Source organism: Pristiophorus japonicus, chromosome 14 (assembly GCF_044704955.1).
Source record: "Pristiophorus japonicus isolate sPriJap1 chromosome 14, sPriJap1.hap1, whole genome shotgun sequence".
Taxonomy (NCBI): domain Eukaryota; kingdom Metazoa; phylum Chordata; class Chondrichthyes; family Pristiophoridae; genus Pristiophorus; species Pristiophorus japonicus.
In genome coordinates, this window is record NC_091990.1 from 43,950,022 (window position 1) to 43,964,178 (window position 14,157).

A 14,157-nucleotide genomic window follows, 5' to 3' on the forward strand; every position below is an offset into this window, starting at 1 on the left:
GCGCGCATGTGCAGTAGTTCCTGGCAGGCCGTTTCTGCAAACGCGCGCTGCAGGCTGTGTGGTAGGGGCCCGAAGCACACCGTCCCTAGCCCTGGCCGAATGGGCTCCCTCATCGGCGGCCCGCTGCGTTCCCTAAGGTAGGACTTCTATTTTTTATTTGTTATTTACTGATTGATTTTGGTGCTTTAGGTGCAGGGTTCCTTCTATTTTTTTTAATTGTTATTTATTGATTACTTATTACTTTGGTCTTGGTGCTTTAGGTGCAGGGTTCCTTCTATTTTATTTGTTAATTAATTGCTTATTACTTTTTGTGCTTTGTTTGGTGCTTGTTGGTGCTTTAAATGTAGTTACCTGCGCCAGTTCCTTAACTGTAAGTAAGGTTTTTCTGTGCGGACTGAAGTGGCAACATACGCTGGCCTAAGTTAGTTTGGAGCAACTATTTGCTGGCCAAACGCCTTAAACAGGGGTAAGTGGCTGGGAACGCACCCTTTTGAAAAAAAAACGGAACTAAAAAAAAACCTAACTAACTCACTTACACTGGCGCAAATTAAATAGCCAGAATTGCAACTAAAAAGATAGTCCAGAAAAATCAAGTTGCTCCAAAAAAAAAAGGAGCAGCTCCTGGGGAAACTTGGGCCGAGTTGTGCAGAGCTTTGTGTAAATGTTTAAGTGCACATGTGAGGAGCTTTGCTTTGCCTGACTGCAAAACAGTGCAATACGCAACATTGACTCACATCACTGCAAACAAGTACTGAATTACTGAACAATTTACCGTGAGAACAGTGAGTGCAGCTATATAATAATGAGGCCATTTTAGTATATTTGAAATCTCAGCGTTGGGTGCGTTATAGCACTCTCACATCTGAGTCAGAAGATTATGTGTGCCAAGTCCCACTACAGCATTTGAATGCATAATTTAGGCTGACCAGTGCAGCACTTAAGGAATGCTGTCCTGTCACAGGTGACATTTTGCAGAGGTACCATTTTTCAGATGAGATTTTCAGATGAAGCCCCATCTGCCTACTCATGTGGACATGAGAGGGGAACAGCGCAGCCTGTGGAGGAGCAGTGAATGACAGACCGCAACTTCAGGATTTCTGCATTGCGCTAAATCCTAACCTTGCAGTCAGTTTCAAAGGTGGAATGACGGTGAATCCTGCCATTTCGCTGTTATCATGACTGTAAATTCCAGGCCATTATTTCTCGTTATCTATAATTTTATTTTGTTACTTGACTAATACAACTTCATACATATTAATCCTCTATCTTGACCCAAAGCAGCAATAACATCGCAGATAAGCCCTTACATTCTCATTCTTGTGTTTAAATCCCTTCGTGGCCGCCCCCCTCCCTATCACTGTTAGCTCCTCCAGGCCTACAACATCCTTCCCTGTCCAAATTTGCTGTTCCTCTGACTCTAGCCTCTTGTGCATCTTCCCCTCTCTTTGTTCCACCATTGGCGGCCGTGCCTTCAGCTGTTTGCATGTCACTTTCTGAACACACCATCTTCCCACCTCCCTCTCCGCCTTCCTCTCCTTCTTTCACTCCTTTTAGTCTCGCCTCCCAATATCTCCTTCCTTGGTTCAATGTCCAGTTTTTCAATCTTAACAGTGCTATATAAAAGCAAGTTATTATCATTACATTGATTTTTTTTTAATGAATTGTTGTCTTTCTCAAGGTGAGGATGGTAAGTCCCTGTGAATGAACTTTTAATCACTTTGAGAACTCAGTGTCAGTAACAAACCCCTCCAGGTCAGGTGCAGCACAATTTAAATGCCGAGTAAAGCTTTTCCTTCTCTGTCAGAACAATCATCCTGAAACCTCTGAAGAGCATGCCCTACTAAATCAGCTTAATATTTCCACTTCCCACATCAGTCGGTTGTATGGGCGCTCTGAGTGAATTTAAACCCAGACATAATCGTAGGCAATATTGCCGCAGGCACATTCTTCTATCTGTTGTTTTAACAAAGATATTAGCCTATTCCAAATCAGTCAAATACTATCTGCAGGAAATAGCAGGCAGGAATGTCATATAACATTAACACATTGAGCAATTGTCTCCTAATATCACCAACAGGGCCCACGGTTAATCAAGGCAAAATGACAGGCAGATTCATGCTATGGGTCCAAGCACTTTAGAAATTTCACTGAAGAACCTTACAGGTAAGAGACAGGAGGCTTTCATTCCCATTTTGGTTGGACTCAAACCAGAGCTGAAAAGATTGTTCACTCAGCCACCTAATCCACAATCAGAACATCCCTGTTATAAGAAGTCTTGCAAATTATGAATGTGTATCTCCCTTCCTCACTTTCACATGCCGATATGCACTGTGGCAAAAGGATGCTCTTTAGCTAAAAGATAGTGAGCATTACTTAATTCCAAGTGGTTAACTTTTTGTTTATCATCCATTCCCTGGGTTAGCACTCATGCTCTGCTCAGCAATCTTCAGCATCTAGCTATGTTTCACTGAAGAATCATGGAATTGATATTGTTCATATGTTGCAACACTTAAATGTAAAAGGGTTAAAAATAGAAGCTGCAACTGAACTGCAGCCATTTTACAAATATCGGTGTTTCGATCCATCTTAAAGTTACAAATCTTTAACAAAGGATCAGCCAGCAGGGGCTTTATAGTACAATCTCTGCTTTTTGTTTCCAGAGCTGGATGCTTTGAATGGTTCACCATTCTGAGGATTTTGTCAGAATTTTCAAACCAAATTTATAAAAAAAGAATTGTACTGGCCCAAAAAATTGCTGTCTAAATAATGCTCGTGGTGCTTGCCATTATTTTTGTCCAAATGCCACAGCAACTTCAAGTGAGGGCAGATGCGCGATTAAATGCAGAACTCCGGAGTTGCTGCTCTGCACTGCTACACTGTTGCTTCACGAAAATGACATCTTGATGATTAGCTCCCCATTCAAATGCATTGAGCAGTGCAAAGTTCTTTACTTGCACTGTAGATACAAAATAAGCTCACACATAAAGTCCAATTTAGTTTAATTACTGCCAGTGAACATCTCTGGCACGAAAATTAACTATGACAAGTGTGCAGTCTCAGTTTTTCAGGTTTTAATTGTTGATGGAGATTTTTAAAAATTATTTAAAAATGTATTTTACTTTTTCTTTGTCTCTTTTTGTCTCTCTCTCTCTTAATCCAGTCTTTCTTTCCTTCTCTGTATTTCTTTTTCCGTACCTGATTTGACATTCAATTCACTATTCTAATTTACACTTCCTTGTTCAGTCTTGGCGTTGTTAATTTCTGAATCCTTCAAACTTATTGGTTAAGGAGATACACAGTTTCTTTCCCAGCTCACTCAGTTCCCAGATGCCCTGCAGAGGACACCATGCAATTTCCATCTCGCACTCTCAGCAACTTGCAGTGAACAATATCATTGAAATTACACGAACAGCGTGTGGCATTCGTTGGCCTTCTACAGCAACTTTTGGACCAATATAATCTTCGTCCTTCTCGTTCATAGTTATTTCTCCCCTTAAAGTTTTCCTTTGCCATGCCCCGCTTTTACTGTAGAAGGACAGGCCAATAAACCTGCCAGTGATTACTGCTGGCCACTAGAAAGTTGATGACAGTGATTGAGGTTCACTCACATTCTTATTTTTCCCTCATGCTCTTGGCTAATGATGGGAAATCATATTCGAACAAAATTTGTGTTAACACCACAACACAATTTGTATTGTTTTAATACACTTTATGCAAAGAAAATTGAACATCATGATATTCTTTAATATCCACTAAATTTTAACTTTGAAGCATTTCGTCCTGCAAATTTTTCCTGAAATAGTTATGAGTCTGAACACATCTTCAAAGATGGAAAAAAGACCATCAGGAACATTATATTCTGTAGTGCTCCAAGCTCTTTCATCAAATGTAGTGCAGATTGCTGTGGAAGTAATGTGGATCAGACTTTCACATATTCAACCTAAAATATTTGGCACCTTACTTATCTGCCAGTTATTGCAGTCTTTGCGTCTTGAATTAAGTGAACAGGTTCTGCATCAAAAGCGTTCAAAGTAATAGCACAGATCAAATATTTCAAATGATAAATGTATGCATGATCGCAATCAAGGAGCTTCTTACCTGAAATCCAAACCTATTCTTTTGCCCCATTCAGGAACTCCAGGGTCAGGACACATATTATATCCTTGTGCCATTCCTGCTTGAGTTACTATGAAGAAAAGAGATAAAACTGAGTGAACATTTTACCAACATCAATTTTGCCAGTAATCCATCTTAAAATTCCTCTGAACTATGATCGTTAATTTATTAACAGGATATTACAAGATTGCACGGAAGCCCTGTCTCTAATAAAATAACATATTAAGTCCTACTGGTAAATCAAATTGTGGCAAATTTGTTATTTAATCAGTATGCATTTTTCTTTTCTTATTTCTTCGATCTCTCATTAGATTATCTGATCTCACCTACTGCACAAATCTCTCACATGCAAGAAATATGGGTAAATATGCAATTCATTAACCACAGTATCAGTGTAAAGTTTTCCTATGTAACATCAGAACAGACGTTCCATGGGCACTCAAACTTGTTGATCATGTCGTTGATCCAAAGCAATTTGGTTTGGTGGTTAGTGTAATATTCCATTGTGCACTATTTTAACAGCATCATTAATCCATGTAAATAGTCTGACATTAATATTAAAATACCACACGATTAAATCTTACACACACTCACCAGCAAGTACACCATCAAAGAAAATGAAACCCCTAAATCTCAGCAACTACACAGATGTCATGGAACCAAAGAAGCCATATATGCACTTTGAATTATCTGAATAGATGAATAATAAAGATATTTTTCTTATTTGAAAAAGACTATAATTAAATGGAACTAAAGGGCGATCGATGTAAGAACTGACTTCACCATGCAAAAATGGTTGGTATTGTGCTTATTATGTGTATGTCAACATTTCCGTATCAATCAGAATGCAACTATACTCATTTTTAAGACTGCATTACTGTCTGGTAAATGAGTGCCAGCTATGGTTCAATGGATAGCACTCTTGCCTCTGAGTCAGAAGGTTGTGGGTTCAAATCTCCCTTCAGGGACTTGAGCACGAAAAAAATCTAGGCTGACACTCCAGTGAGGTGCTGAGGGAGCACTGCACTGTCGGAGGTGCTGTATTTCGGATGAGACATTAAAACCGAGGTCCCGTCTGCTCTCTCAGGTGGATGCAAAAGATCCCACGGCACTAGTTTGAAGAGGAGCCAGGGAGTTTCCCAGGTGTCCAGGAGTCATTATTTATCCCTCAATCGACATTAACAGAAAATAAAAAATAAAACAGATTATCTGGTCATTATCATATTGCTGTTTGCTTGTGCACAAATTGACTGCCGCATTTCCCACATTACAACAGTGACTACACTCCAAAAGTACTTCATTGGCTGTAAAGCACTTGGAGACGTCCGGTGGTCGTGAAAGGCGCTATATAAATCCAAGTCTTTCTTTCTTTTTCAAGTGGCTTGCAAATATACACACATAAACACACACACACAGTGACTTGATCATTCACACAGTGATAATAGTGGTGTCACTAATTGTACATGGCCCGATAATGTTTTACCATTTCACTAAAAGGAGGAAAAGACAATTCTGCTGTTGTGTTTTTGCTGCAAGCCAATGTTTTGCAGGATTGTAGACTGGAACAGTCCAGTAATTGAGCTTTCGCAACAAACTTCCCAATACAGTGAGGCTACTCTCACATATACATAAGGCTCTATTTTTGCCACCATTGGGTGCTGTTTTTTTGGCATCCGCTGATTGTTTTTTGAGTAATTGTGAATTTGCATCTTTCCTCAAAGTTTGTACGCCGGCGGCGATTGTCCACACCGGATTTTTTATACGGCAGATTTTTGGCGACAGTCTGGTTGAAAACCGGATTCCGGGCCGTTTTTGGCCCCTTTTTGGTCATTTAAGCGATTTTCCCCGACACCGATTTTTTTTTAAGGACGGTGCAGAGTGGCCTTAAGTACCGTTCAGAAAAACCTGACCTTAACTTAAGAAAATCGGCGCTCAGGTCAGTTTTGTCTTGCTCATAAAGATAGTTTATAATGATCATGTTAAAGTACGTTCCTTTTTCATCTCTTTAAATTAAAGATTACTTGTTTTGGTGTTGTTCCCCCGGCTCCCGGTCGCAAAGCAACCCCGGACCGAAAGGACCACCCCCCCCCCCCCCCCCCCGCCTGCGTCCCCCTCGCCGCTGCAAGCCCTGGCCGTGGAACTTCAACTCACAGGGGGAGCTTCAGACCTCAGTGAGTCTCTCGTTACCTTGGCAACCTCCCTCAGTGTGTCTCTCGTTTCCCTGGCAACCTCAGCTTTTGACGCGCAGACTTGAAGCTCCACCCCCAGATTTAACTTCGGGTACCGCAGCGCCAAAATGAAATTTAACTTAGGTGAAAGTTGCAACTTTTTTTTTCGGCACAATCAGGCACAAAAAATCTGTCGTTAATCCTCATGGGCGCCAAAAATTGGCAAAGAGGAAAATTGAGCCCATGGGAGCTTTTTAAAAAGCAATGTCAGAGTGGAAAGACACCAGAATAACAAGCGAGTTTTTAAGCTTTTAAAATGTAAATGAAAACGAGAGTTCTGTTTGCAGCGATGAACTGTTCTTCTCATAAAAACATAAAGAACTATTAAAATAAATTGCACCTGGTTTTCTTGCAGGACGATTGGGAGATAAAGTGAGTCCAGAGCTATCCTGATTGGCAGATTCGTCGAATTTAGCAAAGATATACAGATTTCACCACTTCCAGTGTTCAACTAATAACCAGAAAATTTTGTGAAGTAAAAATATAGTTGCATGCTGATTAAAGTTTTCATTCCCTCTACAACATTGATGTACCAATAAAGGAAAGGAAAGGGTTCACATTGATATAGCACCTTTCATGACCTCAGGGCATCCTAAAGCACTTTATAGCCAATGAAGTACCTTTGAAGTGTAGTCACTGTTGCAATGTAGGGAAATGCACCACCAATTTGCACACAAACAGCAATGGGATACATAACCAGATAATCTGTTTATTTTAAGTGTTTTTCAGTGTGTTTTATTACCCATAATCCGGGACAAATTTAATTGTCACTTGGTAGAAGATGGGTTATTAAATGACAGATAACATGTCTAACTAACTTGATTTGAGTTCTTCGATGTAATAATTAAGAGGGTTGTCTTGACTATTCTGACGCACTCCTGGCTGGCTCCCCCCTCGTTCTACCCTATGTAAACTAGAGGTGATCCAAAACTCGGCTGCCCGTGTCCTAACTTGCACCAGGTCCCGCTCACCCATCACCCCTGTGCTCGCTGACCTACATTGGCTCCCGGTTAAGCAGTGCCTCAAGTTCAAAAATCTCATCCTTGTTTTCAAATCTCTCCATGAATCCCTCCATGGCCTCGCCCCTCCCTATCTCTGTAATCTCCTTCAGCCCCACAACTGCCCCCCCACCCCGAGATTTCTGAGCTCCTCTAATTCTGTCCTCTTGAGCATCCCTGATGATAATCGCTCAACCATTGGTGGCCGTGCCTTCTGTTGCATAGGCCCTAAGTTCCAGAATTCTCTGTCTAAACCTCTCCGCGTCTCTATCTCTCTTTCCTCCTTCAAGATGCTCCTTAGAATCTACCTCTTTGACCAAACTTTTGGTGACCTACCCTAATTTCTCCTTATGTGGCTCGGTGTCAAAGTTTTTGTCTCATAATCCTCCTGGGAAGCACCTTGAGATGTTTTACTATGTTAAAGGTGCTATATAAATACAAGTTGTTGTTGTTGATTGATGCTGTGTATATGAACTTTCAAAAGGCATTTGATAAAGTGGCACATAATAGACTAGTTAGCAAATTTGAAACCGGCCATGGGATTAAAGGGGCAGTGACAGTATGGATACAAAATTAGCTGAGAGACAAAAAGCAGAGGGCAGTGGAGACGGATTGTTTTACAGATCGGGGGGAAGTGCAGTGTTGTCCCCCGGGGGTCGGTATTAGGACCGCTGCTCTTTTGGATATATATTCATGACCTGGGACTTGGGTAAAGGGGGCATCATTTCAATGTCTGCAAATTTCAAAAAACTTGGAAATGTAGTAAACAGTGAGGATGATAGTAGAAGACTTCAAGAGGGCATAGACATGGGCAGACACGTGGCAGATGAAATCTAATGCAGAGAAGTGTGAAGTGATTCATTTTGAAAGGAAAAATGAGAGGCAGTATAAACTAAATGGTACAATTTTAATGGAGATGCAGGAACAGACAGACCTGGGCGTTCACATGCACAAATCTTTGAAGGCGTCAGGATAAGCTGGTAACGCTGTTAATAAAGGTTATGGGAGCCTTTGATTTATAAATAGGGTATAAAAGCTAAGATGTTATGCTAAACCTTTATAAATCACTGGGTAGTCCTCAGCTAGAGTATTGTGTCCAATTCTGGGCACCGCACTTTATCAAGGACATCAAGATCTTGGAGAGGGCGCAGGGGAGATTTCATAAAATGGTACCGGGGGGTTTCAGTTAACGGTAGAGTCTAGCGATTCTGGGATTGTTGTCCTGAGAGCAGAAAAGGTTAAGAGGAGATTTAATAGATTAGATAGGCAGAAACTGTTTCCATTGGCAGGAGAGTTGGTAACCAAAGGACACAGATTTAAAATAATTAGAAAAAAAAATGCCATGATGAGATGTGAAGATTTTTTAAAAAACTCAAATAGGGCCTTGCAATCTTTTACATCCATCTGAAAGGACATACGAGGTCTCGGTTTAACATTTCATCCAAAAGACGGCACTTCCGACAGTGCAGCACTCCTTCAGCACTGCACTGAAATGTCAGCCTAGATTATGTGCTCAAGTCACTGGAGCAGAGCTTGAAGCCACAACCTTCTGAGTCAGAGACGAGAGTGTTACCACTGAAACAAGGCTGAAACTTTGTAAACAATAATATTTAGTTCTAAATCTTGAGAAAGGTAATTAAGTAGTTAATAGCCATTAAACTGGGCATCTTGCCATAGTGTTACGATAACAGTGAGAAAAAATATGATTAACATTTCTTTTTTTAAAGGGCCTTGACATAAATACTTCCATGAAAGGTGTCTTGAATGAGGTTCCCTCTCTAAAGACAAATCTACAGGCCCTGGAGAGGAAACAGTTCACGGAATAGCTGCGAGGCAAGTTATAAAAATGTTCCATTTAGAAGACAGCTAGATGTGAGTGAACCATTTTCTGAATTCTCTGCAAGGCACCCAGCAAAATTTAACAGTGAGAGCAAGCAACAATGTCAAAAGCCGATGGGTAAAATTTCATCGGTAATGGCCTCTACTTTTGCCTCAGTTGATTAAAAAAAGTAAATTTGATCTTAATCCCATCACACTGCAGCTGACTTCTCCTTAACAACAATGCAGTCAAGGCGAAGGCATATCAGTACAACCGAAGTGATCAACATTGATGGTCTGACACCCACGAGTTGCCGCAGTCCTATTCAGGTTAAATCATCCTTAAAATAATTATAACTGCCATTGTCGGAGAACAGGTTTAGTAATGAACTGTTTAGACAATGCGAACAGAACTTTAGCACAGTACTTGGAACACTGTAAAGTTGGAATACTGCAAATCCAAGAAGAGAAAAACTGACACGTTGTCTTGGCAACAAGTAAACTAATTTCTACTGAAGATAAAAGTAGAAAAAAAAAATCATAAGGGCATCCCAACACCATGGAAAAAGATCATATTCAAATGACATCTTACCAGTAGATAAACATAACTGATGCTGACGTACTTACACTGGAACCTGACAAATCAGACAAACAAGTGTTGACTTGCAGATAGATAAATGGTGAAGGGTATGAAAATGAGTTTTGACATATGTTGATTCAAAATTCGTATGTCGCTCCAGCTCATGTATATTTATAGTGGACAAAGGGCAACTTTATCAGTGAATCGTCACGATTTGTGTGACTCAATTTTAGCACATCGCTAACAACTGACATATGAAATGCAATAACTTGGCAAGATCTGTGAGCAAACAGCAGTGAAAATCCAGCTGTGAAAAATAATTAATATTTTGTGTTCACATTTTAGCAAATATTGGGTTCAGAACCCTAAGATGATATCTTTCTCATTCTTGGGAAATTGGAGCATATGTCATCATCATCCTAGGCAGTCCCTTGGAATCGAGGAAGACTTGCTTCCACTCCTGAAGTGAGTTCTCTGGTGGCTGAACAATCCAATACGTGAGCCACAGACTCTATCACAGGTGGGACAGATATTCGCTGAGGGAAGGGGTGTGCGGGACGAGTTTACCGCACGCTCCTTCCGCTGCCTGCGCTTGACCTCTTCACACCCTCCCGGATGCACTTTCTCCACCAAGGGCAGTCTTCGGCCAAGGACTCCCAGGTGTCAGTGGTGATGTCGCATTTTATCAGGGAGGCTTTGAGGGTGTCCTTGTAATGTTTCCGCTGCCCTCCTTTGGCTTGTTTGCCGTGAAGGAGCTCTGCATAGAGCATTTGCTCAGGGACTCTTGTGTCTGGCATGCGGACTACGTGTCCTGCCCAGCGAAGCTGATCGAGTGTGGTCAGTGCTTCAATGCTGGGGATGTTAGCCTGGACGAGGACACTGATATTTCCTCACCCAGTGCTTACAATTGAAGTTATCCATTGTCCCTGGTACATCAAGCTACGTCAAGGGCTCTGGACAGTGAAACACTCCCATGCTGGACTGTCAGCATATGTAAGCAGTACAGGAATGGCCGCAAAAGGTTGTGATTTTGTTCTCTTGGAAGTGTCAAACTTCCAGTCAACTGGTGTGGTCACTTATGAGGAGCACTCTCCTGACATTCAAAAATAACTAGCATCAAGGCACACGGATGCTGAGGAAAATGAAGTCAACAACAGATTTAAAGTGGATGACAGACTCTATCGGGATCTGTCAGTATTTGAAAGTAAGAATTTTAAAGACAGTCCAGCATGGGAGTGTTTCACTGTCCAGAGCCCTTGATGCAGCTTGATGTACCAGGGACAGCGTATAACTTCAATTGTAAGCACTGGGTGAGGAAATATTTAAACGCCAAGCAACCTAGAGAAGTGAAATTAGAAAGTGAGAACCTTAAAGATGTGCAATTAAAAGGGGAGAACTTGAGAGAAGAAAAATTGAGAGAGGGAAACCCAAGAGATGAGAAGGTGAAATGACAGCAATTGATAGAGGCACAATTGGGGTGGAGTCTATGAGAGGTTTATGCATGAGAAAACCGGGAATAATAGAACCGGGAATAATAGATCGGGAAAAGAGAGACAAAAATTACATGTTGATCAAAAAGCTCAAGGAAGTGGCTATGGTCTTAGAAAGAAGGATCCAGGCAGGCAAACGTGAGAGGTCAATCAATGGCAAGTGGATGCTACTATACTTTGTAAATGAATCACCACAGGTCAGGAAAATGGATGGGCTTTCATTGGATCTCAAGAGCAAGCCATTAGGGATGGTGATGGACACAGATGCAAGCAGATAAAGAGTTGCAGGAAAGAGAAGCATTTGCTGAGGGAAACCAAGGACATTCGGATAGTGGTAGGATTAAGGCTGACATGATTAGCAGGAAAAGTCAAAAAGTTTTTGAAGCGATTCAGCAGATGACCTGAAAAACACTGCCCACTGATACAGAAGGAAATAAGATGACAGTGGAAGCAACAGCTAGAAAGCCAAGTCTTTCTTTAAAATTATAGATTCCCATCACTGGTATCACCCTTGTGAATCTGCACTCTATGCTCTCGACAGCTTTATTGCATTTTCTAAAATGGGGTGCTCAAAACTGTACACTGAACACTAACTGTGGCCAAATCGATATGTTGTACAAATTTATTGCTCATGTCTTTATAAAATTCTAAATGTTTTGGCCTTTTTTATGGCTTTATCTTCCTGCACTTATACCAGCATCTTTTAAATAAGTATATATTCCAATTCCTTGTTTCACTTCCAAAAATATATTACCTCACATTAATCCGCATTAAATTGTACCTGCCACTTTCTGCCCATTATGCTAACCTGTTTATGATTATTTTTTTTTTATAGTCCACCTCACTGTTTGACAAACACCTGACTTTACTGTTGTGAGCAAATGTCAAGATTGCACTTCCTATATAAGTCTAAATCATCTAAAGATACATTTACATTTTCAACCACTTTTGGAGCAGCATCCTAAAAAGCTGACCTATATATGCAAAACAGTAGAGTATAATTCAGAGGGAGTTGTGCTCAAACTGTGTAGTCTTCACATCACACCACAGCTTGAGAAATGCATCCAGTTCTGGTCACCAAGACACAAGGAAGAGCTGTTCAGAGAGGGGCCAAGAGGCTGACCTGTAATGTCAGCGGCTTGAGTTAGAATGAACAACTGGAGACGCTTGGACTTTTAAGCCTATAAAGGAAGTGACTGAAGGATGACTATATACAAAAATCAGCACAAATAGATAGATTCAGAACATTACTTCCAATTAAACCATGACAGTAGATCAAAGGCTCACAGTAGTAAATATCAAAATTGGGACTGAGGTCAGCAAGCTCTTCTTCACACAAAGTGATCAACACATGAAATGGATTTCCTAGTGAAGTAGTCGTGGTGAAAACCCTATGAAAAAAATAGCAACCATGATAGAATTGAGGAAACTATAGTGCCTTTCTGGAAGGATGAGGTAATATGGTCCATCCATATTTAACTTGTGACCTTAATATGAAGGATAGCCAATGAATTACGATGGCACTGTTGTCTGCAAGGCGAATGAGTATCACATAATTCAGAGGAAACACTGAGCCACAAAAGACTCGAGGGTTGCAGTTTATGCTGGTGGTAATTACATTTCATGGAACAAATGTCCATTGTTTGAAGGTTCAGCGGAACCTTCTGCCCTATTTGTTGATTAATTGATCACCATTGCTTTGTTTATGAAGAATATATTTGCACATTTTGGGCCATTTGTCAAGTTACTGAATATTTCAAAGTTTAATTTAAAGAGAGGGAAAAGAGGGCAAATGGAATTTAGAAAATACCTTATCTATTTATCAGAATTACTGAACGAGAAATCTATGACATTAAGCTTCTACGTGATACATTCCCAATCTGGCCTGGATGGCACTAATTTGAATGAGTTCCACGCAGTTTTGGTTTGTACAATACTAGAGTTAGTGTTTTCTAGGCTCAGCTCATTGACAGGATGTTGGTTCACATCAGCATGTTGAACTTCCAATCTAGATGGGCTCATCAAAGAGAGCAAGCAGAGCCCAGGTAATTCCAGTGGGGCAAGAGTTGGTGGGTGAGTCATCCTGTTCATTGTTTCAGACAGAAAACAATAATCCCACAAAAGAGGGCTGGGGAGAGTAAAGGAAAAAGTAGAAAAACTAAACAAGAAGTTTTTTTTAAAGAAGCAAGATTTAGATTTCTTTCAGATCAAAGTTCAAGCTGGAATATGGAATGAAGAGCAACTTACAAACTGAGGGCTTCTGGTTGTCTTTGCTGGGAAGCAATTTTACTCCTCGGGACTTCAGCTCAATCAGCTTTTTAACTGAAAGAAAGAAACATTTGAATGAGTTATTAGCAATCAAAGTATGCAAATACTCTATGTACTTCAGAACAGGACTATACAACTTTGTGAATGTTAAACCTTTTGGTATTTATATCAGTACCAGCATTAAAAAACATCACCATTCACTCACTCAAAACTGTTACTGAGACTTTACACAGAGACAACTAACCTGATAAAGTAATACAATGCACTATTGAGGTAAGCTTGGGCAGTACGACAGCTAGATAGGTAACAAGTTGCCAAGGATTGGCTGTAGTAAATCAGTGAAAGAAACAATGAAGGATAAGAGACAGACGGGGAAACTTACTGGTTATTTGCATGCTGGTGAGTTATATTGATTTTAGCCTCATCAAAATATATAGTCTTAGGCTATACATAAGAACATAAGAAATAGGAGCAGGAGTAGGCCATTTGACGCCTTGAGCTTGCTCCGCCATTTAATAAGATCACGGCTGATCTAATCATGGATTCAGCTCCACTTCCCTGCCCGCTCCCCATAACCCTTTATTCCCTTATTGCTCAAAAAACTGTCTATCTCCGCCTTAAATATATTCAATGACCCAGCCTCCACAGCTCTTTGGGGC

At 40.6% G+C, this 14,157-nt stretch overlaps 1 protein-coding gene across 1 annotated transcript in view; it reads right to left on the reverse strand.

Moving 5' to 3' along the window:
* The window catches only part of csmd2 (CUB and Sushi multiple domains 2), a 778,395-nt gene extending 764,502 nt beyond the window's left edge, over positions 1-13,893 (reverse strand). Inside the window, exons 1-3 of the mRNA XM_070898713.1 lie at positions 13,881-13,893; positions 13,478-13,552; positions 4,099-4,186 (exon numbers count right to left, since the gene is read on the reverse strand). Coding sequence (XP_070754814.1) covers positions 4,099-4,186; positions 13,478-13,552; positions 13,881-13,893 — 176 coding nt within the window. The remainder of the gene's footprint in view (positions 1-4,098; positions 4,187-13,477; positions 13,553-13,880) is intronic.
* Between the last annotated feature and the right edge of the window lie 264 nt (positions 13,894-14,157).